We start from the raw sequence: 25,004 nt of genomic DNA, 5'->3' as shown, positions 1-25,004 counted from the left end.
CTTCTCCTGGCCCACAGCCCGCTTGGTCAATATCATCTCCCAGTCTTATCTGTGCTCCACTGAAGGTCCAAGCTGAGCTGCTCCCATTGACTTCCTTCCCACGTCTTCTCTCACCACCTTCAGAATAAAAATTGTCTACCTGATGGTCACTCCACTGGTCCCCTAAAATGTGCCACTCTTTTTCCTATCATGGAAAAAGATATATATAGTTAGGAATATGTAATGATATTTATTTACTTAACTTTCAGGCTCCAGGTCTCTCAAACTTGCTTTAGACTAAGTTAAAGCAAGATTAGGCATTCTCCATTGCCTAGATTTTGGAGAAGAGTAATGTATGTGGGAAAAGAGCATCATTGCCTCAGTATTGAGCTGTGTGAATGTCCAGCTCAGCATTGTGCTTTGTGTTTTGAGTGCTAATTATCAGCCAGGTGCTGTACTGAGGCACTCTTTGGGTATCTGTCTGTCTCAGTCATGTATCCTAGTAACCTGGTGACATGAGAACTGGTGACATGAGAAGGAACTATTATTTCCTTTCTGTGGATAAGGAACCATTTCAGGTTCTGACTCTGATGTTGAACCAATCTGAGATGCCAAAGGCATTTTAAGTCCAGTCCTGGATCTCTCTCAAGGGACAATTAAGACAATGTCTCCACAGCATTTCTCAGCTGGACAGCATCTTGCAAGAATGTTTTTGAACAACCAAGTTCACCTTCTGTGCTTCCTTTTCAGGTGCAATGGACATAATGGTCTGAGAACTTAACCATGATGCTACTCCTGTCATGGCATAGCAGTCTTATGATACTTTTCGGGGTATAATAGACAATCTTTGCAGTTATTATTGCATAGTCCAAAGAAGCCTTACTTAAAACTCTAAATACCAGATGGATTAGTTGTCTGATCCTTCATGCCAGGCTCAGTCTTTAAAGGCAGAAGGATTTAGAATAGGGTGCAAACATTTACCAGCAGTACAAAGGGCGTGGGCACTGGAGTCACATGTGGACCTGCATTCCAATCCTGACACTCCCACTTTGCCACTTTGTGATCATGAGCAAATGTGTGATTTTTCCCTGAGCCTCAGTTTTTCCAGGTTTAGAGCATTGATGCAGTGCCTGCTTCGGAAGGCAAATATGTTGGTTTATTGGTTTATATGAAGTTGGGTTCTTTTCTCTGTTTAACATACTATGTTTTGAGACCATTGCAAATCATGGGTTATTATAAACTACCCAAACAGACCAGCATTGGTTAAATTTTCCTGTAAATGAAAGATGCTGCTGCTTCTCACAGTTACCATGTCTATGAACAGTCGGCAAAGCAGCTTCAGTGAGAGCCTTTGCCCTTATTCCATTTACCTCTCTTCAATTGGTGGCATGTAATTGAATGAGAATTATTTAAGTACCCTCTGTCCTGAAGCATTTTGACCCTAGGAACAGGTTAAATGGTTAAGCACAGACTAATGTTAACATGTTAAATATTTTGTGTGAAGACTGTTTACAATCTCAATTAATACTTCTGAAAAATTGGAAGTTAAACTAAAGTAATTAAGGTTGTTTGTGGGGAGAGGAGTGGAAAGGAAAAATCAAAATCAAGTTTGGGGTGTCAGAATAGCAAATGACCTTTGGTAATTAGTTGGAGAAATGAAAGGAATTCAGCCCAGACTGAACTTTTCTTTTATCCCTCCCTGCATCCTGTGTTGAATCTTCCACATGTTGTATTGCTACTGTAAAACAATCCTAAAGTAGGCAAAGCAACAAAGCCAATGTCTGACCCTAATAGACAACAGACTAGAGCAAGATGCTTATAGAAAATAAGAACAACCTTATTTTTCCCCAGCATTGCATCTGGCAAGGAAGCAAAGAAGGTCAACTTGGTTGATCAAAAACATTCTTTGCAAGATGTTGTTTGGCTGAGAAATGCTGTATTTCAGACATTGTTTTAATTGTCCCTTGGGAGATATCTCTGAGGTCAGGGCTGGACTTAGAAGTCTTCAGGCATCTCAGATTGGTTCCTTTGGAGATAAACAGTTCAGTAAATAGTTTAGAGTTTTGTTCTGATATAGGTCTCCTGGGTAAACTCTCCTTTGATAAGTTCCTTTTTGGAACTTCAACAATAAAACCATCTTGAACAGGACCTAAGATGTTGCTAGCCTATGTGGAATTATTTTCTGTATTCTACACAGAAAGAGAGCAGTATAGAAGTGTAATTAAGGTGTAGGATTGGGAAGTATGGGTCTGAATCCCAGTTCAACATTTTACTGGCTCCTTAGCATGAGACAGCTTTCTTAATCACTCTCCCTCAGTCTTCCCACCTGTATCATAAAGTTGGTAATGTACAGTTTTTAAGATTGGTTGAATGAGAAAATGCAATAAAGCACTGAAATGCTTAATATAGTTTCTGGCACGTAGTTAGCAGCCAGTAAATGTTAGCTGTTGTTGTCAATGCAGTGTAATAAGATTTTTCTTTTTTTTTGAATAAATGGTTATCACACAGTAGATTGCAAACCAATCTTTTAAATCATATGATTGTGCATTCGTCTTTGTGCATCACTTGAGATTGTCAAACTAAAGCCATCTGCCTTGGATTACTGTGTAACTGTGCAGTTTCTATCATTGATTAATTATGAAAGCCAGGCATGTAAGATATGTAAGATAACTTGCCAAATTCCCACGTATTTCTAACTTTTCATCCCTTTAAGATATCAAAACAAGAAATGGATTTAGTGAGATTTTCATTGTCCTAAGCAGAAAGATATAAACTGTTTGAATTTGAAAATCATCATGTTTATATTTTTAAACTATTAGGTTGATTCTGGATTTTCTTTTATAGCAGTTAAAGCTATTGCCTGTCAACTTGCAAATTGGCTATAAAGAGGGATAGATACTTTAGATGGTGGTGCTGTTTATCAGAACATTTTAAAAACAATAAGCTGTCATTAAAGGGGCTCTGCTGTTTTTCATTGGATACAGTCACTTGATAAAGACTAGCTTCTTTTTATAGATAATTCTGTATTGTATATATTAAGTGACTCTTAAGAAATGAATGTTGTGTTCTCATAGGACACCTAGTTCTTTCATCAGAAACATCTTTTTCTTATAATTGTAATTTTTGTTTTTACAGTATATTTCTAATATTTAGGCTCGCAAGAAAGTTCTGAAAATACCTTTAATTTGGTTGTATAATAACTAGTTGTGAGAAGGGAGTATGGTTACTAAGACTTTAAGCATGGTGATAATTCTACATGGTGAAGCCTGTTGATCTTTAATATTTTTTTTAGCTCTGCTGGGCACAGTTCTGGCAAAATGTGAAACCAGAGTTGCACGTTGACAGCTGTAGCAATAAGTGAAGCAGTGCTGCAGAAAACTCACAGGCCACTGCAGGTAGAAACAGTACTTTCCTTTGCCAGTGTGGTTGAGTCAGAGAGTTGCATTCATGCCTTTCAAATATGGCCAGTTATTTCCCCATAAAAGGTAGAAGACAGAAATGTGAACAGAAAGCGATAAATGTCAGAGTAAAATCTCTTGTCATAAGCTGTCAGTGTTATTTTTTAAAACAGCTTATTAAGAAATATTTTATATTTTTAAAAAATACCACATTTGAGTACCGCCATGTTTAAATAGAAAACGTTAAGTGAAGCAAATGCAGGTTTATAGTCGGTACACATGCTGTGATGTTTTGCATATCACTCATATAATTGGAAACATGTCAAAGGTGTATCAGCGAGTTGAATGTTTATGTCAAAGAATATTGCGTGACAGTTTTCACATAAGGTTAAATCTATTTTTATACATCTGCTGTTACTTGAGAGTGTTAGTTGAGAACACTCTCCCTGGCATCTCCGTTGCCTTTGACTGTCAAACATTATGCTCTGTGACCTCCCTGGGTCACTTTTACTTGTTTGATTTAAAGGGGTTCACATTGACCAGCCTTAAACAGAGTGCTTTCTGTTAAACAGCTCTGCGTCTCATGTGGATTGGACAGTAATTACTTTGTGAAAATGCCCCCTCCTCCTTTTCAGTAAAATTCAGGATTTTTTTTGTTTTTTGTCTGTGTTTGCGTCTCACTTTTCATGCACTATTTTTCCCCAAGTCTCCCAAACAGAGATGACTATTGATGGGCCATGCATGCACTCACACTTCCGAAAGGATTGCTATTTGAACCTTTCATGACATAACATGAATGCTGCTGTTGAGAATGGTTGCTGCTGTTGAGAAACAAACAGAAAGTAGCGGTCTAGACAGCCTGCATACGATGGGTCATTCAAAAGAAAGATGCTTTTGTAGACCAAGGTGTCATTCATAGAAAATGTTAATTGGGCATGTCTAGATAACTCCAGACATTCTTATGTGGTCATTCCAGGGTTAGACGGTATCTAGAAATGTTTACAAGCTCTTAAAACACAAGACAGAATTTCAGATTGGGTTCCAGAAGTTTCCATGGTTAAACTTCCCAAGAGATAAAAAGATTTGTAATGATTAGCTGAGTAGTCCTTGAGTACACTTAGATAGAAGGAAAATTCCTACTGTCTATTCCCTGTTTATAAATAAAAATTTGATCTCATTTGTTACCTGCAGGGTGAAGAAACTAAAAGCCTGACTCTTGTCCTGCATCGGGACTCCGGCTCCCTGGGATTCAATATTATTGGTGGCCGGCCGAGTGTGGTATGTTAATTACTAAAATGTGTTTTGCCTTTTCCTGTTGTAGCTGGAAAGAGAGGTAAAGGTTTGAAGGGGCAGTGAGGAGCAGGAAACCTTGGTCACTTCTTTCTGCTGTCTGTATTTAGAGAGTTCATTGACTATCTAACATCTTCACCCTTAGGGATTTTTATTTCATAGTCTCCTAAAACAGCACTGGCCTAGTAATATAACAGCGAATTCAAACTGTTTGGTTTTGGGATTGCATTTCTTTTTTTAAAATTTTGTTTTTTATCAGGGGGTACATTTCTGATTGCATAGCATTTGGGCTGAATGAAGTTGTGTGAGATATGTGCCGTTGGAATTGGGTAAGCAGCCACCCTCCTAAACTGAGTTGGATTGTGGGCTCCAGACTGGAAGCCTGATCTTCAGTTCTGCTCAGTCAGCTGTTGATTAGTCAGAGACAATTCCCTAATTTGTGGGTGACTGCATCCCTTTGCTTTCTCCTCCCACTGCAGCTCTTTGACCACCACATTCATCAGCAGCCCCTCCTATAGAAAGAAGAGGCCGAATTCAAATCTGCCAGCTTAATCATGGGGAAAATGTTCAAAGAACGGGCTCTGGGGAGTGAGTAGCAATGGATGTGTTTCAGAATCTCATCTTTCAAGGGGGATTATCTGAGTTTGTGCCATCCCTTACCCTTTTCTTTTCCTGACTATTTCCTTGTTTATTAGCTTAAAAGGAAAATAGTTAAAGGAAAAGAAAACAAAAATCTTTCAGTCAACAATTAAGTATTGATCATAGGCTGTTAGCTAGGGGCCAGGAGATACAATGGAGGAAAAACTGAGGCTCAGAAAGCCTGAGGCTCTGTGGTCATTGAGTCCTGGTGGGGATGCCAGACAAGATGCAAGTGAATACAATAATTATTGATTGAATTGGAAGAAGTATGATGAAGGAAAAAAATGGGAGGGTGGCACATGGCAGATACCAGCCAAGAAGCAAAGGGTATCATTAGCTTGGGTCGTCAGGAAAGATGAGGAGATAGTAGTAAGCAGAAACCTAAGGATAAGCAGATGCCAGTCATCCAGATAAGAATAGCATGTGCCCTGCCCTCATGGAGCTCACCTCCAGATGGGGAGACTGATGAGTTGGGAGAGCATAGCACTGCTCTCATTGATGTACTCTGTGCCTGCCTCCAGCTAATGATGCCTTGGGATGAGTTAATCCTGCAGTACGAGGTGTCCTGGGGAGGGACCATTGGAGCTGAGTTCAGAAGGTTGAGCAGGAGTTTGCTAGATCAGGGGACCATATTTTATTTGTGTATATATAATGTGTGCACACTACCAAACTAATACATTATTTGCCTTATAAAAAGTTACATGCCAAAGGGAGTATTTTAAATAATGAAATTAAAATGTGTCTATGAATAAAATGTCAAGTATGTTCTCCTGCCATTCCAATGCATTGTATTACATACATCCACCTTTGAAGACCCCTGAGCTGAAAGAAAGCGGCTTGACCTTGGTGCTTTACAGGGGTGGGGTTGGCAGTTCATACAAGGCAGGAACAGAGCTGGGAATTAGGGGAGCTGCAAGTAAGTAGAGTGTGGATAGAGTTGAGGGATGGCCAGGGACCTGGTCAGAAAGAGGGCTGATGAAGAAAATAAGGGCTTCCCCAAAGAGTCTAAGTCTTGGATCTGGGATTGAAATTACCTAGGGTGAGAGTGGCTAACACATGGCTTCAGTTGAAGGGAGTGACACAAAGAGATTTATGATTAAACTCGCTTTGCTTTTAGCCCATTCCACAGTTTCAAAAACAAACTAACAAATGGTTTATTATAAGAAATGACAGCTTAATTATGTGATTTGTCGTTGTTAAAATGATGAACATTATCTGTCTTATCAAACATAGGAAGTTGGGTGAGGACAGGGATCATTCCCATTTTATTGATCCCCAAGAATGTGATCACATAGTTGTGTTTCTTGCTTTCTCTCCGTGGAATTCTTTAAAAAACTATAGAACTGCATGAGGTTGGTATATTTTGATTTTTACCTTTTACCAGTTGACTGAGATCACAGGCTGCATGTCATCATGTGCTGTTCTGATTTAGTCCTTGCTGCCAGGGGTCCCCTGCACTCTGCAGCCTTAGGAGGGACCGAGGGGGCAAACTGTACTCAAATATCTAAACGTTTGACTCCAGGAAGCAGCAGGGTCATATTTGAGCCCATGGGTCAGAACATGAGCCTATGTTCTGCAGCTTACCCTCAAGAACATGTTTTGCCCTTTAGCACAGATGTGTTGGCTGTTCTTTGTTTACACTCATAATTATTCCTCCACCCTATGTTACCAGTTTTGAGAAACAACTTCAATAAATTAAGATTCACTTCACAATTAAATGTTTCACAAGCTGTAGCAAACAAAAGAACCCAAACCAAGAAGACCTATTCTCTGCCCCAGGTCTAAACCACACCAAAGCCTAATGTTGGAAATTGCTCAAAATGGAGAGGCCTGTGGCCAAGTGATTGTTGGGAAACCTACTATGTTAAAGTCAGTAAAGATGGTGTTCAGTTTCCACACTCACCAGGTGCAAAGTGACATTCCAGCCCCACTGGAATACAGTTCTTCCTTGTGCTTATCAAAGTGCATGTTTAAGTTATTTTCTTCTTCTTTTACAAAAGGTGATTTGAGTATAAGCCAGACCTGATTTTGTAGCTTGCATTTGTATTTTCAGTTTATATGGCCTTTTTGCAAGAACTGCCTGCATGGCCCCCAGAGGGAAATTTAATTCCACGTGCATATGTTTGCCATAGTGTTTTTCAGAATTCGTCCTGATTAGCAGAAATAGCATAATGAAACCTAAATGTATTCTGCTGTTGCCTGGAAAATCTGGCAGGTCATCGAGTACATGCTAAAAAGCCAAGATGAGCAACAGCGCATACACGTTGTTAGTTACTAGAAGAGTACAGTACAAATGATTTCTGTGTTTCCCAAGGAATTCCTGTGTTAGATGCTTGGTTGGGTTATGAAATAGCCCAGCCGTATCTCTGACATAAGGCTTTCATTGCATGATCAGTATATAATGCTCTTGGCAAAATCGTATCATTCATTTGTTAGTCCTCATATCCCTAAAGAAACAGCAGCCAGTCTGTTGTATCAAACCTTTCACTTAAGCCTTTGGGAAGTATATTTTATTGTTAGGTACCCCTGCTATGAAATCAATCCCTTTCATTTATCTCTTACTCAAGCCAGCAAAACGAAATAAATTCCAAGTCATATTAGTCCACCTTGATAAATAGCTCTGTGTGTATGTGTTTGGGGAAGTGTGAACTCTAACTTAAAATGTGTTAGCAGAGGAGCCAAACAAAGAATAAAGAGTTACCTTTTAAGAGAAAAATTTAGCTACCTGGTTTTCCTAACTTTTTTTTTTTTTTTTTTGAGATGGGGGTCTCACTCTGTCACCCAGGTTGGAGAGCAGTGGCGCAGTCTTGGCTTACTGCAATCTCTGCCTCCCAGGCTCAAGCCATCCTCCCACCTCAGCCTCCCAAGTAGCTGGGACCACAAATGCCTAGCTGATTTTTTGTATTGATAGAGATGGGGTTTTGCCGTGTTGCCCAGGCTGGTCTTGAATTCCTGAGTTCAGGCGATTCACCAGCCTCAGCCTCCCAAAGAGCTGGGATTGCAGGTGTGAGCTGCCATGCCCAGCCTGCTTTATGTGCTTTTTGCATCTTCACCACCCCTCACCACTGCGTTAATTTAATCTAACTTCTGGTGTTTGTTCTTGCCTCTTCCTCTCTGATTTTTGCTTGAACTTTCTAGTGCTCCTTAAGAGTTATTACTTTTGTGCTGTGTGGTAGTTTGCAAAACAAACGAAAGCCAAAATCCCATCCCCTATCTCCCTCTTCCTCCAGCCAAGAAATGCAAAGTGGTTAAATCAGAGTAAACACAGATCTCTTTTCATTTGATATATTGACATCACCTCTTAGGGAACTCAAGCTTGTTCATAAATCTTTTGTGGTCCATTGAGACTCTTCAAGTTCATCCAGTGGAATATTCCATAGCCTGAAATGTTGGACTCTGAATTTCTGTGTATTTTGAGTTTTTTCAGTGGGAGACAGTATTGGACACAGATCATGTGTTAGAGGATTACCTTTGCCTCAGTTTGAAACTATACCACTTTTGGGTGAGTTGCTGACCCTCTCCCAGTCTCAAGTTTTTCATCCGTGGAATGGATAATAATAGTACTTATCACTTGTGGTTATTGTGAGGATTAAACAGTTCACATAGAGCACCCACTACATACCTGGTATCTAGTATGTGCTCAGTAAAGGAAGCTGTTGTGCAGCTTTATACACACATTTCAGCTGTGCATGTAGGGAGCTACGCAGATGTGTTCAGACTAGTGCATCAGTAAGGCTGCCGTGAGAGAGGAAGGAGGCACAGATGTATTCAGACGATAAAGAGTTAGTTACAAGGCCTGTGCAGAGCCCTGTGATGCTCGACAGGGATGCCTTTAGAGGATAGCTGATCCTGCACAGCACCCACAGGCCCCCTGACCCTTCTCTTGGAAGAGCGTTGATGGAATCCAGATGCCAGTTAGAGACGTATCTTTGTCATGTGGGAATAAATGTTGGGAAAAACACTTAATGCTCATTTTAGGTTGTGATTTTGGTTTCTTTTGATGAATCATATGACATTTTACACACTCGCTCTCTGTCTCTCTCTCTGTGTGTGTGCGCGTGCGTGCATGTGTACGTGTGTTTGGGAAGTGTGAAGAGGGAAAGAGAGAAGGACTGAGAAATGTATGTTTTTTCCAATCTTAGTTATTGCTATTGCATTTGAAGGGATAGACTGAATCACACTTGAAGTCACAGTAGAATATAGGGGTTGTTTTTCGGTTTTGTTTTTTACTGTTTAAAGAGGAAAATATTTTATTTTCAGAGTTTTTTTTAACAAATGGAATTTTTATATATTTGCACTCAGAGTCATTGTTATTGAAATAAATCTTCTAATGACATACAGCGAGGAGTTTACCATGACTAGATTTTGGAGTTTTTGTGGAACATTCTGAGCTTACATTTCAAGTGATTTTGTTTGGAAATATCACATGGTTGTGCCATTTAATTTATAAATCCATCTGTTAATCACTGGAAATTTAATCCACACACTTGGAGAGAATTCATTGCAGTGCTGTTTGAAAAGAAGTTCATGAACAAGCTGTTTTATGAGCTTGTTGGAGCCTTTTGATTTTAAGGAAAGGAAGGAGTTCGAGCAGTGAGCTGTTTTCGTTCCCAAAAAGTTGTAGTTCTGACATTTAATTCAAAGATCTAAAGGGATTCAGGGAGGCCAGAGATTAGAATTTATTAGGACTGGAGTGGTGGTAGTACATCAGAACAAAAACAGAATATCGGTTTTCACAGTAAAATTATTAGATATTTACAACCTTAATCATACTCTGTGCAAATGAGAATGTGGGAAGACACTCTGTATAATGAACAATCAGTATAAACTCGCTGAAAAGCCATTGGCAATATCTGTGAAATGTACATATCCTTTGACCCAACAGTTCCATTGTTAGGGATTTGCCCTAGAACTATAATAGCAAAGATAATTTAAAATGCAAGTAGGAGAGTATTATCACAGCATCATTTAATGGCAACAAATGAAAACAATGTTTATTAGCCTCGTGTTGGATACTATACAGTCACTTAAAGAGGTAAGACAGACATGGGGAATTGGTAGCAGAAGATCTTCATGATTTTGTGTTAAATGAGAGAGGCCAGGACCTAAGATATAGCATAATCCCATTTGTGGGCAAAAAGAAATAAATGCATATTTAGGAAGGTGATGCATTAAAATGCTTTAGAAAAGCTGCATAAAGTCAAATAGAGGGAAAGAAGGACAATGGGTTGGAGGTAGCAGGGATGGTGTTTTATGCCCTTTGGTGTGGTTTGAAACATTTTACTGTGTGTTTATTTTAGCTTAAAACAAAAATTAGGAGAAACAAACAGCTTTTACCTTATTGCCACTTTTGACACAGGAAGAGTCAATTACTGTTTTAAGAGTGTAAGCTTTACCTTCATGCCCAACTTAATGCCTAGCATTCATTCATGTGTTTTTTTAACCCAAAGGACAACCACGATGGATCATCCAGTGAAGGAATCTTTGTATCCAAGATAGTTGACAGTGGGCCCGCAGCCAAGGAAGGAGGCCTGCAAATTCATGACAGGATTATTGAGGTATGTGAATACTGGCCAGTGTCTTTTAATAGGCTAAATGCCATCCCGTCTTCCTCCAGCTCAAAGCAAGATGTTTGACTGGGGAGGGAGGCCTGAAGTGGTAGATGGTTGAGCGGGAGTCACACTTCTCTGATTGTGTGGGACCAGATTGAGTGTTAATTGCCTTGGTGTTAAATTTTTGTTAAATGTAGAAAAGCCAGATGATGAGTGGAATGTTTGCAATTTGGCTTTTTCCGTGTGGACCTGACTCTGTTTTGTATGCATCGGTTGAAGTTTTGCACGAAAACCATTAGAGAGTTGCCTGTTAGAACCAGATGAATAATCCCTGTCGTACAAATTGTGCACTCTGTTCATATTGATTATCAGGGTACAATTGTGTCAGCTTTGGAGTCATTCTAATGTCCTTAGATCTCACAGCACACACGTATTTCTACAGATGCGTTGTTCTCTCTTATGTTTGTCTTCTTTGCATGTTGTTAGTCGTACAAGCTGACTGCCAGGCTAGGCAGAGGTTGATATTAGAGTTCACATACCATCACCCGCTCCATTATTAGTTCTTCATTCATCGTTACAAACTTTTATATAGCAGGTTTGTAGATTCATGTAGGGGAAGTGGATCTCTCAGCCCCACCGCACAACACTTTGGAACAGGGTTGCAGTGTTCTACAATGCTCTGAGTCACTGAAACAGAGGGAATGATTTGTTGCCCCCTCATATGGGCTCTTGTTGCAAAGTTTGATATGAAGGAGTAGTTTTTTTACTGGCGTTTTGACCATTTTCATAGCTCTTTGGTTGGATACATATATGGCTAAATTGATTGGCTTTCCTCTTCGGCAAAAACAAAATTTGAGAATCCATGATGATATGCCAGACTCCACAAGAAATTCATCCATGGGCCATAGCCGTAATATAGTACAAATAGAAGAAACCAGAAAAACAGCACCGATACCAGCGGGTGTTTGTTTTCCACACACATTTTTATAATGTCTGTATTTCCGGAGTATTTTCATGGCCCATTTCAAAATTTTGGACTGAGTGGGAGCTAGGACCAATAGCTAAGCCATAAGTGAAGCTCACTTCACTCACTGGATTGTGGCCACAGACTTCTCCTGGGGAAAGGAGCCTCAGCAAGACAGAGAATAAAGTCTTGGCGTTTCCAGTCTCATCTGGACACATTCTGCAATGTGCAGTATGCTTCAGGGTAATTTATAATCCTCAGGAAAATTCACAGTTAAATCTCACAGGGAAAGCAAACTGAACCAGTTAGGGTGTTAGGCTCCCTCCTCTGAGAGAAGGAGTACAGTGTGCTAACTTACATGTTAAAATGATACTTGATTTTGTTTTAAGGACTTATTAATATTGTTGCATCCCCTTTGAATGTTTGAAGGGTTCTTAAACTTGGAGCTTTTTTTGCTGCTTGTTTTAGGGTCAGTCTTTGTACTTCCCAGGTCAGGAGAGTGGATTTTTCCCTAACTGGAATTTGCTTGGGCAAGAGTGCTTTCTTAAGAACTCAAATGCATTACTTACTGTCTTTTCCGAGGGTGAATACATTTTCTGAGACTATTGTTCGAAAAGATAAGTACAGTTTCCGTTGCCAAGGGTTTGGCGGAACAGCCAGTTTCTCTAAGTAATGGAATTTCATTGCTCTTATGTTTTGCAAATGAGAAATCTACAGCTGGGCAGGATTTTCTCTTGGCAAAGGATGATCTGTATTTGAAATGTTCAGTACGGTTTCTGGTAAGTCACATTCCTCTTTTGGACAGCATGTAAAATATTAATCATGTCTCAGTGTTGAGATGGAAAGGATGACCACAATAGAGAAACGGTATATATGTAATTGCAATTGACACACTGTGCCCTTTGCAGTCAAATTCTAATCTCTTTTGACATGATACAGTGATTCCCGTGACTGAAAATATGTTGTCTGGTTTACCTCGTCTATGTCTGAGTTTATTACCAGGAGGCATGAATGTGAGAGAGAGAGAGTGAGAGTGTGTGTGTGTGCATGCGTGTGTGTAAGAGAGAGTGTGTGTGTGTGTGTGTTTCATCACTGAGAAGAGTCAGAGTCCCTAGTTTTCCACCTAATGTCTTCTTTTTCAGGGGAGTGGGCATACCACCACCAGATCCTCACCACAAGACCCTTAATTCTTGCAAAGGGCTACTTTTTATTAAATCCAGAGATACTGGTTGAGTCTTTTCTTTGCTGCGAAGTTCCTCTGCTCTGAATGGTATCTGTTTTCTGAGACCACAGCAGCAGTTCTCACCCACATCAGTGCCAGCCTCGCCCCTTTTTTTTTTTTTTTTTTTTTGAGATGGAGTTTCGCTCTTGTTACCCAGACTGGAGTGCAATGGCGCGATCTCGGCTCACTGCAACCTCCGCCTCCCGGATTCAGGCAATTCTCCTGTCTCAGCCTCCTGAGTTGCCGGGATTACAGGCACGCGCCACCATGCCCAGCTAATGTTTTGTATTTTTAGTAGAGACGGGGTTTCACCATGTTGACCAAGATGGTCTCGATCTCTTGACCTCGTGATCCACCCGCCTCGGCCTCCCAAAGTGCTGGGATTATAGGCTTGAGCCACCGCGCCCGGCCACTCCCCCACATTTTTTATAACAAATACTTTGAAATTCCACCAGCACTGTGGTAAAATGAAATTTGCAAATAACATATATATGCATATATACACAAAAAATTGTAAAAATATATAGGTTGTAGCATAATAGAAAATAAAAGGATAATTTATAATAAAATATATCAACATGCCAGTGTTCTGACATTAGATGACACCAAGGCACTGTCAGATGCTCACACCTCTGTGTAGACTTGCTGGGATACACCTTATGTGGCTGTTGATGCTGCCAGATACAAGAGGCTGCTGCTGGTGGCCCAGGCACCATGAGTGGCCTTGCCATACATGATGTGAATTTCTACTGTAGTGAACAGATCATAGTTAAGTTCTGACACAAACTACAGTGTTGCTTTGATTTATAGGAGTTGTATTCCCTGTAATGTAGCTGTGTGTATATGTATATATGGTGAGAAATACATGTAAAATATAACAAAATTTACCATTTTAACCATTTTAAGTGACAGTTCAGTAGCATAAATCGCATTAATTTATGTCACAGAAACAGTACCACTATCCATCATCTCCAGAACTTCTTCATCTTCCGCAACTCAAACTCTACACCCACTAAATACTAACTCCCTCCCCACTTCAACTCCTCGAAACCACCATTCTACTTTCTGTCTTTAGAAATTTGATTTGTAAATGGAATCATGTAGTATTTGCCTTTTGCGAATGGCTTATTTCAGTCAGCATACTGTCCTCAAGGTTCGTACGTGTTGTAGCATGTTGTAGTTTTCTTCCCCTTTAGGGCTGAATAACGTTCTGTTGTCTGTATTTACCACATTTTGTTCGTTCATTCATTCACCTAGTGATGGGAAGTTGGGTTGCTTCAAACTTTTTGTTGTCTTGAATAGTGCTGCTGTGGACATGGGTGTACAATGTGTGTATTTTTAAACTGCAAAAATTTCTTTTGTGTTTATATTTAAAACAGAGTTAGGTCTATGTTCAGGTAATTATAAAACGCTTATTTTATCTTCATAACCATCTGGTGGGATATGTGAAAGTTGTGCTGGAGGCAGAACCATTCTTCATTGCAGGAGATTCTTCATGTCATCTCTGGCGCATACCCCAATTGCTGTGATGGTGAAAAATGCCTCTGCAGATTGCTAAAACTCCCACTGGGGAGTGACAGGGACACCAGGGAGAATCACCGAGGTAGAAGTCTGACTTATTCTAAAACCTTGAGATAGGAGTTAAATTGCTCAGGGACAGAGTTGTCAGCATCCGTCTCTTCCAACTATACTGCCTACATGATGTCCCCTAATTGGGCTCCTTGCACGAGTGCTCCCAAGGCCTGATAAGAAAGCCTGAGCTGGCCTGTCCTGGGGCTGTGGCTGGGAATCTGGAGGCCCCTTAGATTAAACGCCCTTGCAGCCCACGTGGCTGCAGGGCCCATGCTGTCCCCTGGAATCCCATGTGTCTATCTGCCCTGGGTCTAGATGGACAGCCTTTCATCATACCTATTCCATCTCACATTTGGTACTGGGATTCAGCAAGCTCTGACTTACTCAGTATTGGCTTCTGATATTTTTGTATCTTCCCTGCACCCCTCTTACCTGTGAGCTGCCCCTGGTCCTTTTTACAATTTCTGACCCCACTTTTGATTGCATGTATTCATTGCATTTAGAAAACTAAATTTAATTTCTCCCTGGTGTCTTTTAATATTCCTTCAAAACTGTAAATATCTCAGTGCCTTTAGTTTTTCTGCCTCTGAGCCTACTATCTGAACTGTGTTTTAAAGACAGTACAAGGCTCCTATACTTTAATATCACCCGATTTCTTAAAGGAACTATATTCTTATTTTTTCAAATAGTTTGAGAACTGTGGAAGAATTTTCCCAGTGCCCAAAGTGTGGGCTATCCAACTGAAGATTTCCTCATCCACAAATACATCACGTTTCTCTATGAATTTGGGAGTCTACTTTAGGAAAATCTTATTCTACTGAAAGTTATTTAGAAGAGTGTAAAAAGGTAAAAAATCACACAAGGCCAATATTACCCTCAAAATTCTTTTGGGGAGATGCCATGTGGATAACATAGCACCTATCTGTAAGTCCAGTCAGCTGGTTTTGCATGGTGTTGGATCACCTCGCCGTCTCTCAGTTGACTGCCATATGGAGTGTTTGGCTTGTTCTGTTACCTCATTTGGCAAAATGCTCACGCTGAGAAAAGCACCGAGAAACTGAGACCTACTAAGAAAACAGCAAATTCACTTTGAGGCATGTTTTCAATATTTTCTCTCCATCCACTTTTTTTTCTCTTTTGGCGTACCTTGCCTATAAGTTAAACACACCTCTGATCCAACTCTACTGAAATTCTTTCTCAAAGACTTGTAGAGGCCATCCACATCTATATTTCTTGCCAGTCTTCAAGCCATGCAGGTTGGAGAACCGAGCTCATTTTTGTGTTATAGTAGGCTTGCCTTTGGGGATAAATGAATCTGTGTAGCAATTGTGTGGGTTAAATGCTGTTCTGCTTTGAGATAGCAATCTTGATTTTCTGGATGCAATGAAAGTGGGAGACTTAAGCCCTCTATTCCCAATAACCATTATTTCATACAATCTTCTGTAAATATGCATTCATCTTGCAAGTGTTATGATTTAAAACCCAAGGATATCATTACAGAAGCTGTGGAACCTCAGAGGCTTTTGTATAAACCAATCATTCTCTTTTTTTGTTTATTTTTGGTTTAGCTGGACTGTCATTGCTGACAAGGTTTGTTGCAGGGTCAACTAGAAAAGATTAGAAGTGCTTTCCGTCCCAGAGCCAGGCTACTTGGTGGAACAAAGTGAGATTTTACTGCTTGTTATTGTTAGGTAAGAAGATACTGTTCTGAGACCCACTAAAGTTGCAAAATGGCATGTGAATTAAGCTGGAGTATTTATTAAAAAAAGAAAAAAAGGAATAGAAGACTCCCCTTTAAAATTGGAATGTTTCATTTTGACATAATTTCAGAATTATAGACGTGGATTTCTATACGCCATTGACCCAGATTTACCAGATATCAACATTAACCACATTTACTTTATTCTTTTCTTTCTCTACTCTTTATTACTAAATTCATCAGTGTGAACGTTTTAGGAATGAGACATTCTCTTAATGTAACAGTATGGTAATCTAACCAGGAAATTCACATTGGTACAAAACTATTATCATCAGAATTTATTCTGCTTTTTTATTCTGCTCTTATTCATAGGCCCATAATGCCGTTTATAGCAAAATAAAACCCTTTCGTGGGTTTTAGTCCATTTTCATATTTATTTAGTTTTATTACTTTAGAACAGTTGCTCAATTTTTATCTTCCATGCTACTGATACTTTTAAAGAATCCAAACCCGATCTTTCGTAGACTGTCCCTTAATTTCTGTGTGATGTTTCCTTTTGGATGGTTCCAGGTCATACATTTTGGGTGAGAATACCACAAAAGTGATAGTGTGTCCTCCTCAGTACATAATGTCAGGACTCACATTAGATGAATTTATCCCTTTATTTTTGTTAACTTGAACCATTTGGTTAAAGTCATGTGTCTGTCTCCACTATAAAGTTACTATTTTCTTCTTTATAATCAATAATTATGCTGTAGGTAGATACTTTGAGGCTATGTAAACATCCTGCTATTCCTCAGACTGTCACACACATTGACTATGTTTGATTGAATCTATTATTATTGTGGTGATTGACAAATGGTGATTTTTCTAACTCCAATCCTTCCACATTAGTTGACTTTCTACTATATAAAGGAGTATTCCTTGGCCGGGCGCAGTGGCTCACGCCTGTAATCTCAGCACTTTAGGAGGCTGAGGCGGGTGTATCACAAGATCAGGAGATGGAGACCATCCTGGCCAAAATGGTGAAACCCTGTTGCTACTAAAATACAAAAAATTAGCCAAGCATGGTGGTGCACACCTGTAGTCCCAGGTACTTGGGAGGCTGAGGAGGAGAATCACTTGAACCCAGGAGATGGAGGTTGCAGTGAGCCAATATTGTGCCACTGCACTCCAGCCTGGTGACAGAGCAAGACTCTGTCTCAAAAAAAAAAAAAAAAAAAAGTATTTCTTTTTCCCCTATTTAATCTATTTGTCTGTCTCTTTCTCTATCAATGTGGACTCATAAGTTTTTATACTTTGGTGGTCACATTGGCCAAGTTTTGGCCAAATGGAGCTCATTTAAGCTTTTAACCTGCGTCCTTTTAATATGTTCTTATCATGTTTTGAGCACTTTCCTACTTCCTGGCGCAAGATATTCAAGGTTAATCTACTGTCCTTGTCCCAGTTCTGAGATGTGGATCTTTTTCAAGGACCTCTGCCTTCATTTAGTGGAGAATAGTATTTAGAAACCAAAATATGGGTGCTAGGGTGCTCATTATGATTGAGATTTCATTGCTTCTAGGCACTTTCCATAGATAGAGCTAGAAAATGTAAGTATGTAATATAAAGGCATGTACAGATGCACCACAATAATAGAATATACCTCTCTTTGCATTCATCTATCTACATATCTTGGAAACTATGCCTATATTAATACCTCCAATTTTAGTCCAAGTCAGTTTGTAATTCAGTTTGTAATTTCTAGAGGAGTCCATTTTAAAATACTGATCCATGTGCCTTTTTCCTTTGAATTAAATCTATGATCTTTGCTTAGATGTTATGAGTGAATTAAAAATTATTGGTGAAAATTGTTTAAAATGTTTTAATTTTTGGTTTGGTTTTGGAGAAAAATACGCAGTAAACCAAATGATTTTGTAATTACATTTTTCTTGTCATTGTAGGAGTAAGAAAGGCTTGATATTTCTTCCTTAGCTATATACAGGAAAGTTATTTTGTTAAACAGGCACAGATATGCATAATGCATTTTTGGTTAATGTGGAAAATAAACATATGAGGCTACACTGCTTTTCTCCACAGGGACTAATCCCCATTTACCATATTCAGCAGAGGAGTATGAAAAGTTTGGTAGCAGTTACCTACTTAAGAAGTAACACCTAATCATGTTAATTTGAAATCTCTAACTGTTGTCTTAGTTACCCAAATGTTCTGTTTTGATGAAAGAGACTTGATATAATTCAAGCTGTGTTGAAAAGATTCTTTGTTAGCTGCAAAAGTAAGCAGATTTTAGAGATCAGTTACTAGTAATGGACTCCAACTCTCCATTCCCAGGGGTGGAAACTAGAGTTTCATCTTATATACCAATTTCAGTACATATAGTGACAATGACATCACCTTGGATTATGGTGTCAAAAAATTCTGAGGACATTCCTGGATTGATTGGAGATGAGCCTTGTGATCATTTAGTGATGTTTGTCATGGGCACACAAATAAGGAGAGGGAAGATTCTAACACAGTTAGGTAAGTCGTCTTTGAAATGCATCTGATCTTCTTACTATTATAAGGGACATCTTGGAGTAGAAAGAACTGTTAAGATTTAAATCAGGAGACCCAGGCTTAAGGCTCCACCCAGGTATTCACTCTGTGGTCTTGGGATCCTAAATTTTGAGTCTTCATCTCTAGAATGGGAGGACTATTTACTGCTTTTCTTTCCTACCTGTCATGCTGTCTGGATGGATAAAGAAGACAATGTAGGTAAAGGATTTTTGCAATTAAGCACAAAGATGGAGAATTGATACTTCAAATTAAAATTTTTTGTACAGGATATGTGATCTTAATATCAAAGCCAAATATAGAAGTTAGCAAAAGCATTTCTGATATCTGTTACCTTCTTATTTATGTATATCAGCAAGAATGTGGAGCTGCTGTAGCATTATTGAGAAAATCTTAAACTATTTCATGGAGACATACTTTCCATAATTAACAATATGTCCAGTTAAAACCAAATAGTCTCCCTTTAATCCATGGTTGCCTGAAACAACATATTGTGTATTAATTTCTTTCTAATGAGCATACATAGCTTATTGTGTGATGTATAGGCTTTGTTATATTTATTGCTGTTATTATTTTCCTTATTGTTATCAAAACAAGCCTTTCAGTGAACATCTAACATACATCACTTTCTACTAGTCAGATAAACATAAAACTTAGGTGAAGAGTGGACTGTATGGAGTGCCACAGCTCTTTCAGAATTTACCTAGCAGATTTTTCAGTTTTTACTGGAAAAACCAGTAGAAAAAAAAAAAAGAATAAAACATGGTATGATGCGTTTTTCTTTGTTTTTAAGGCATTTATTTAGATTAGTCTTCGCAGGGGAAAAATACACTAAGCTAATGAACATTTTATAGTTATTGTAGTTATTTTATTTGGTGGGATTATAGGGAACTTTAAGTAAAGCCACATTTCTGTAATGTTGGAATTTTCCAAAGTGAGTATTCTTTATGTATATAATTCAGTAAACAATGAAAAACTTGGTGAGTTAAGAGTTTCCTTTGAATTTTCAATATCACAAAGTGATACTGAAATATCAACTACCACTCCAGGGTGGGTAGCTGGACTCCTGCTTGTATATTTCCTTTTAAGAGTCACTTAACATTCTCATTTCTACAAGCTCATAGCATATGGCACCAGGTATGGAAATGCATAGGTGTCTGTCTCATGCTCAGACTCTGCAGTCGGGATATTGGGTGCTTCTCTTCAGCAGAGTGTCTCTCCCATCCTCTGCCCATGTTAGAGTTTACTTTGTATTGACACTGTGTACTTTTGTGGGAGTTTTGAATCCACAGAAGTTTTAAATCTATTCCTCAAAGTCTTCCTTTCATAAAAAGATTTAATTATGTAATCCACAAAGCATTTTAAAATGAAGAATAAATTAGAAGTAACCAGTGTCCCCATTAAATTTTTGAGTGACGATTAGGTCAAAAAATTAAATCTTGGGTAATTTCCTGAGGACAATAAAAAAAACACTAAACTCTTGACAGCAATACAGGTCAAATATGTTTTATATTGTCATCTTTACTTGTGGTATCTAGACACGTTAAATATGGGGGTTTTCCATCAAAAAATGGGCAAAGGATATGAACACTTTTCAAAAGAAGACATTTATGCAGCCAACAAACATATGAAAAGAAGTTCATCATCACTGGTCATTACAGAAATGCAAATCAAAACCACATTGAGATACCATCTCAGGCCAGTTAGAATGGCGATCATTAAAAAATCAGGAGACCACAGATGCTGGAGAGGATGTGGAGAAAAAGGAACACTTTTACACTGTTCGTGGGAGTGTAAATTAGTTCATCCATTGTGGAAGACAGTGTGGCAATTCTCCAAGGACCTAGAAATAGAAATACCATTTGACCCAGCAATCCCATTACTGGGTATATACCCAAAGGATTATAAAACATTCATCTGTAAAGACACATGCACATGTATGTTTATTGCAGCACTATTCACGATAGCAGAGACTTGGAACCAACCCAAATGCCCATCAGAGAGACTGGGTAAAGAAAATGTGGTACATATATACCATGGAATACTATGCAGCCGTAAAAAAGGATGAGTTCATGTCCTTTTTAGGGACATGGTGAACCTGGAAACCATCATTCTCAGCAAACTGATGCAAGAACAGAAAACCAAATACCACATGTTCTCATAAGTGGGTGTTGAACAATTAAAACACATGGACACAGGGGGGGACCACCACACACCAGGGCCTGTCAGCATTGGTGGGGGGGGGTGTTGGGGGTGTTAAAGGAGGGATAGCAGTGGGTGAGGGGATTGGGGAGGACTAACATTAGGAGAAATATCTAATGTAGGTGACAGGGGTAGGGATGCAGCAAACCACCATGGTACGCGTATACCTATGTAACCTGCATGTTCTGCACGTGTACCCCAGAACTTAAAATATAATTAAAAATAAATATGGGGGTTTTGAGAGCAGTAACCTTGTGTTTTTTTTAAGTAAGTTTTGTCTTTTCATCTGTTGCTATAACACAAAAAGAGCCAGATGCATTTTTATTGAATTTGGAAGGTGTGTTTGGGATGGCCTGACTTAAATGCTAATCCGTGAAGTACATGTAACATGAGAGAGCACTCGGGGAACCATTCAAAGCAGTAGGCAGACATTATCGTGGAGCGAAACTAAGCACAATGCCTATAGACTAGGGTGGTATGAGCAGGCGGAATGAGTGTTGACAATCAAGCATTGTCAATGGGAATTGCAAATAAGGAGACACGGGGCAGAATGGCAGCTGCAAGCACTGATTTGCAATTATGCCACTTTCACTGGGAACTGAGTGCTCCAGGGTGGGTAGCTGCCACAGCTTGCTTGCTTCTAATGAGGATTAATGATTCCTTTGAGCCTTACGGTGGAGGGCAGCTGGTATGGAGTGAGTCTGCCACACCAAGTGCCACAGTGCTCAGTGGAGACCTCTGGCTTTTACCCTGTTAAGTCTATTTTGATGGCCACGTTGATTGCTTAGAAACTAGGTCCCACCTCTTTTCTCCTGAGAGAGGCACTCGTCTCTGCCCTTTTGGCACTTTTCATTCTCTTTTTTCCTTCTTCTCTTCCTTCTTTTCTGCTGGCCCTAGTGGGTCATTTGACAGCTTTCAGGGATCCAGAGAACCTAAAGCCTAAGTGTTTGGTTTCCTGGGGACCCCCTTACCCTACAAAAGACAAATGCAAGACAGCTTTTAAAACCAGCTAAGTGTGTTTATTTTTTGTTTTTCAATATTTGGAGACACTCTAGGGTGGAGCAAAATTGATGCCAAGAGTCTAATCTAAAAAGACAGGTTTTTTGTTCTTTTCATAGAATGATTTTTGCTAGGAAATGTACGTGTGTTTCCAGACATACTGATTTGAGGGACCCATTAGCCAGATACATGTAACCTGGTCAGGGGTTGATTTGAAACGTTGGATAGGGGATGAATTATATAGTATAATCTATATAATTGTTGTAAATTGTTAAAAATCTTTGTGTTATATCAGTTCTTAGGATAACAGTGGAAGAGAAACCATTAGTTAGTCATATGTTTGTTTGTTGGTGTGCACTGAGTTCTGCCTAATATGATCTAGGTCAGGATACCCAGAGAACTAGTACATAGTAAATTCCCTGGCTCTAGGAAGTTTATATGTGACACCTATGTTTAGAGGAAGATAACTGACACTGAGTTAATTAGACGGGCAGCCAGTATAAAACAGAGGTTAAGAGCCACGGACTCTGGAATCAGATCAGCTTTTGAATTCTGTTTCTACCATTTGCTAGCTTCATGATCTTGGAGAAGCTTCTTGTCTCTGAGCATTGCTTTCTTCTATAAAATATGGATAAAATTGCCATAATAAAGAAAATATTCTTTGTGTGTCTGAATACTGTAAATTTGGCCCCAGAATAAATGCTCACCAGGTGGTTAGCTATGCTACATTGTTTCCTATGGGTCTTTAGAGACTGGGCTGGAAGAGGCTTACAGTAAGCCAACACTTTGATGATGGCTATATGGCATAGTTTCACAAACCCAAAACCACACTTGTGAATAGACCATTTTAATTTGTTTTTTATTTCTTTTTGAAATTAGTGACCCTTTGAATCTGGATTGAGTAAGAGCTGCCACTTCCTATGGCCATATAAATCACAATAATTGATCAATCAGGAGTAATTCTTAATTTATATCTTAGTGTGAACAACATGGTAATTCATTGCATATGTGCTGACATAAGTGTTCCAGAAATAAAGTCAAACAATCGAGTGTTCAATATCAGCTATTTTTAAAGTGCCAAAACCATTAAGATTTCTGTTTTTATGTTGACTCACAAGGAATATTGGGATTTTCTTAAAATTATGAGCAGTTCATATTTCTTTAGTAAAAATGTTCCTTAAAATTGAAATAGTTGAGTTTCTTTTTGGGGTACCTTTTGATGCCTTGATATGAATGTAATACACCATTGTAGAAAAATTGAAAAATACAGTAAGACAGAAAGATGAATATAGAAATTCTTATTGATACTAAGCATTATCTTGACAAAATCTTTATCAGTTTTCTCATTCAGGAATGGATATACTGGCTTCTGTATTAGAATCTGATGGGGCATGGGAATTGCATAAGGAAACACATAATATTTTCGATATTTTTTCCAAAGTCTAGTTTAAATGAAGTGGGAGAACTTCAAGCAAAATAGGATTAAGTATGATTTTGTTGCAGCATTATTATTGGGTTTCTGATACTTTGTGTTATTCTTTGAAATATCTGAAAGAGTGTGCTTATGAGAAACATGAGTGAGATAATATTAACATGTGAGAGGGAATTGGAATAGAATTGCTGGTGATATGGGAATTTGTAGAAGCAAGAAAATCAAGATAAGTTTGAAAACTAGAAAAAAAACGACTTTCTTTTTAGATGATGGTACCAAGGTTGTTAACATTTATTATTTCTCCATTCAAATGCCCAGGTTAGCATCTTAGTACCTGGAGGACTAATTACCTCTGGTCTATGAACCAGTAGAGAGAGGCCTAATCAGAGGAAGGACACTAAGCACCAAGTTAGACGGAACGGTTTTCTCAGAGAATTGTTACCTAAACCTTGGTGTTTGAATTCTACTGAAGTTCCAGAGGATATTTTAACTTTTATTAGCTACAGTCTTTTAAATCTGTGTTTTGTCTTTTTTTTTTTTTTTTTTTTGAGACAGAGACTTTATGTGTCTCCCAGGCTGGAGTACGGTGATCTCAGCTCATTATTGCCTCTGGTTCCCAGGTTCAAGCGATCCTTGTGCCTCAGCCTCCCAAGTAGCCGAGATTATAGGTGCCCACCACCCCACCCAAATAATTTTTGTATTTTTAGTGCAAGTGGGGTTTCACCATGTTGGCCAGGAGGATCTTGAACTTTTGACCTCAAGTGATTCACCTGCCTTGGCCTCCCAAAGTGCTGGGATTACAGGTGTGAGCTACCAAGCCCAGCTAATCTGTGTTTTGAGAAATAATATTTTTTAGATTATGTAGCATTAAAGGCTTGTAAAATACATATGTATATATATATGACTCTCTCTATATATTAATCCATGAACATTTATGCCTGAACACACACACTTTGTTGGCTTCACATTTTAGTAACTCATGAGATTTTGCTTTCATTTTGTGTAAGTCATTTGTTGAAGACCCCAAGATGAATTGGATGAAGTTTCAAGCTGTTTTGTATATAGTCTGCATTTAATAATCTTTGTTCATGCTTTGTAATAAATGAAAGGAGAATCCTTTGGGCAGATGGTATTATGTAAAGTGGTGACAAGGAAATCTTTATTTTCACATAGGGACTTAATTACTTGTGAAGTGTGTTTATAGGTAAGTTTAGGCTGGTTTGCTTGATATACTTAGTAAATATTAAAAGTGAAATTCAGAGATTCTTCATCTCTTACACTTACTAGATTTAACAGAACATACAGGGAGTTACACTGATTCAGAGGGAAAAGGACAAGGAAGGAAATTGCTATTTCTATTTAAATAATATTTTTTTTCTCCTTTAGTTTGTTTAAAAGTTAAGCCCATATGAAGTATTCATTTCCTTTTGTCATTAGAATATTAAAGGATTCAATAATAAGAGCTGTTTGTGGCCATTTGTAATAATCCATCCCAGTTCTAGG

General features: G+C 38.8%; 1 protein-coding gene and 1 non-coding gene across 2 annotated transcripts in view; both read left to right on the top strand.

Annotated features, from left to right (window-relative positions):
* Window positions 1-25,004, top strand: part of PDZRN3 (PDZ domain containing ring finger 3) — a 235,994-nt gene that overhangs the window by 11,352 nt on the left and 199,638 nt on the right. The window contains exons 2-3 of the mRNA XM_017543314.2: window positions 4,569-4,655; window positions 10,757-10,864. Of these exons, the coding sequence (XP_017398803.1) occupies window positions 4,569-4,655; window positions 10,757-10,864 (195 nt within the window). The remainder of the gene's footprint in view (window positions 1-4,568; window positions 4,656-10,756; window positions 10,865-25,004) is intronic.
* On the top strand, window positions 19,545-19,606 carry LOC119473380. The gene has a single exon (XR_005202585.1). It is a non-coding gene; the product is annotated as a U7 small nuclear RNA (small nuclear RNA).

This window comes from Cebus imitator, unplaced genomic scaffold, assembly GCF_001604975.1.
Source record: "Cebus imitator isolate Cc_AM_T3 unplaced genomic scaffold, Cebus_imitator-1.0 Scaffold152, whole genome shotgun sequence".
Classification (NCBI taxonomy): Eukaryota; Metazoa; Chordata; class Mammalia; order Primates; family Cebidae; genus Cebus; species Cebus imitator.
The sequence above is the reverse complement of the archived record's forward strand: the minus strand, read 5'-3'. Positions and strand labels throughout refer to the sequence as shown.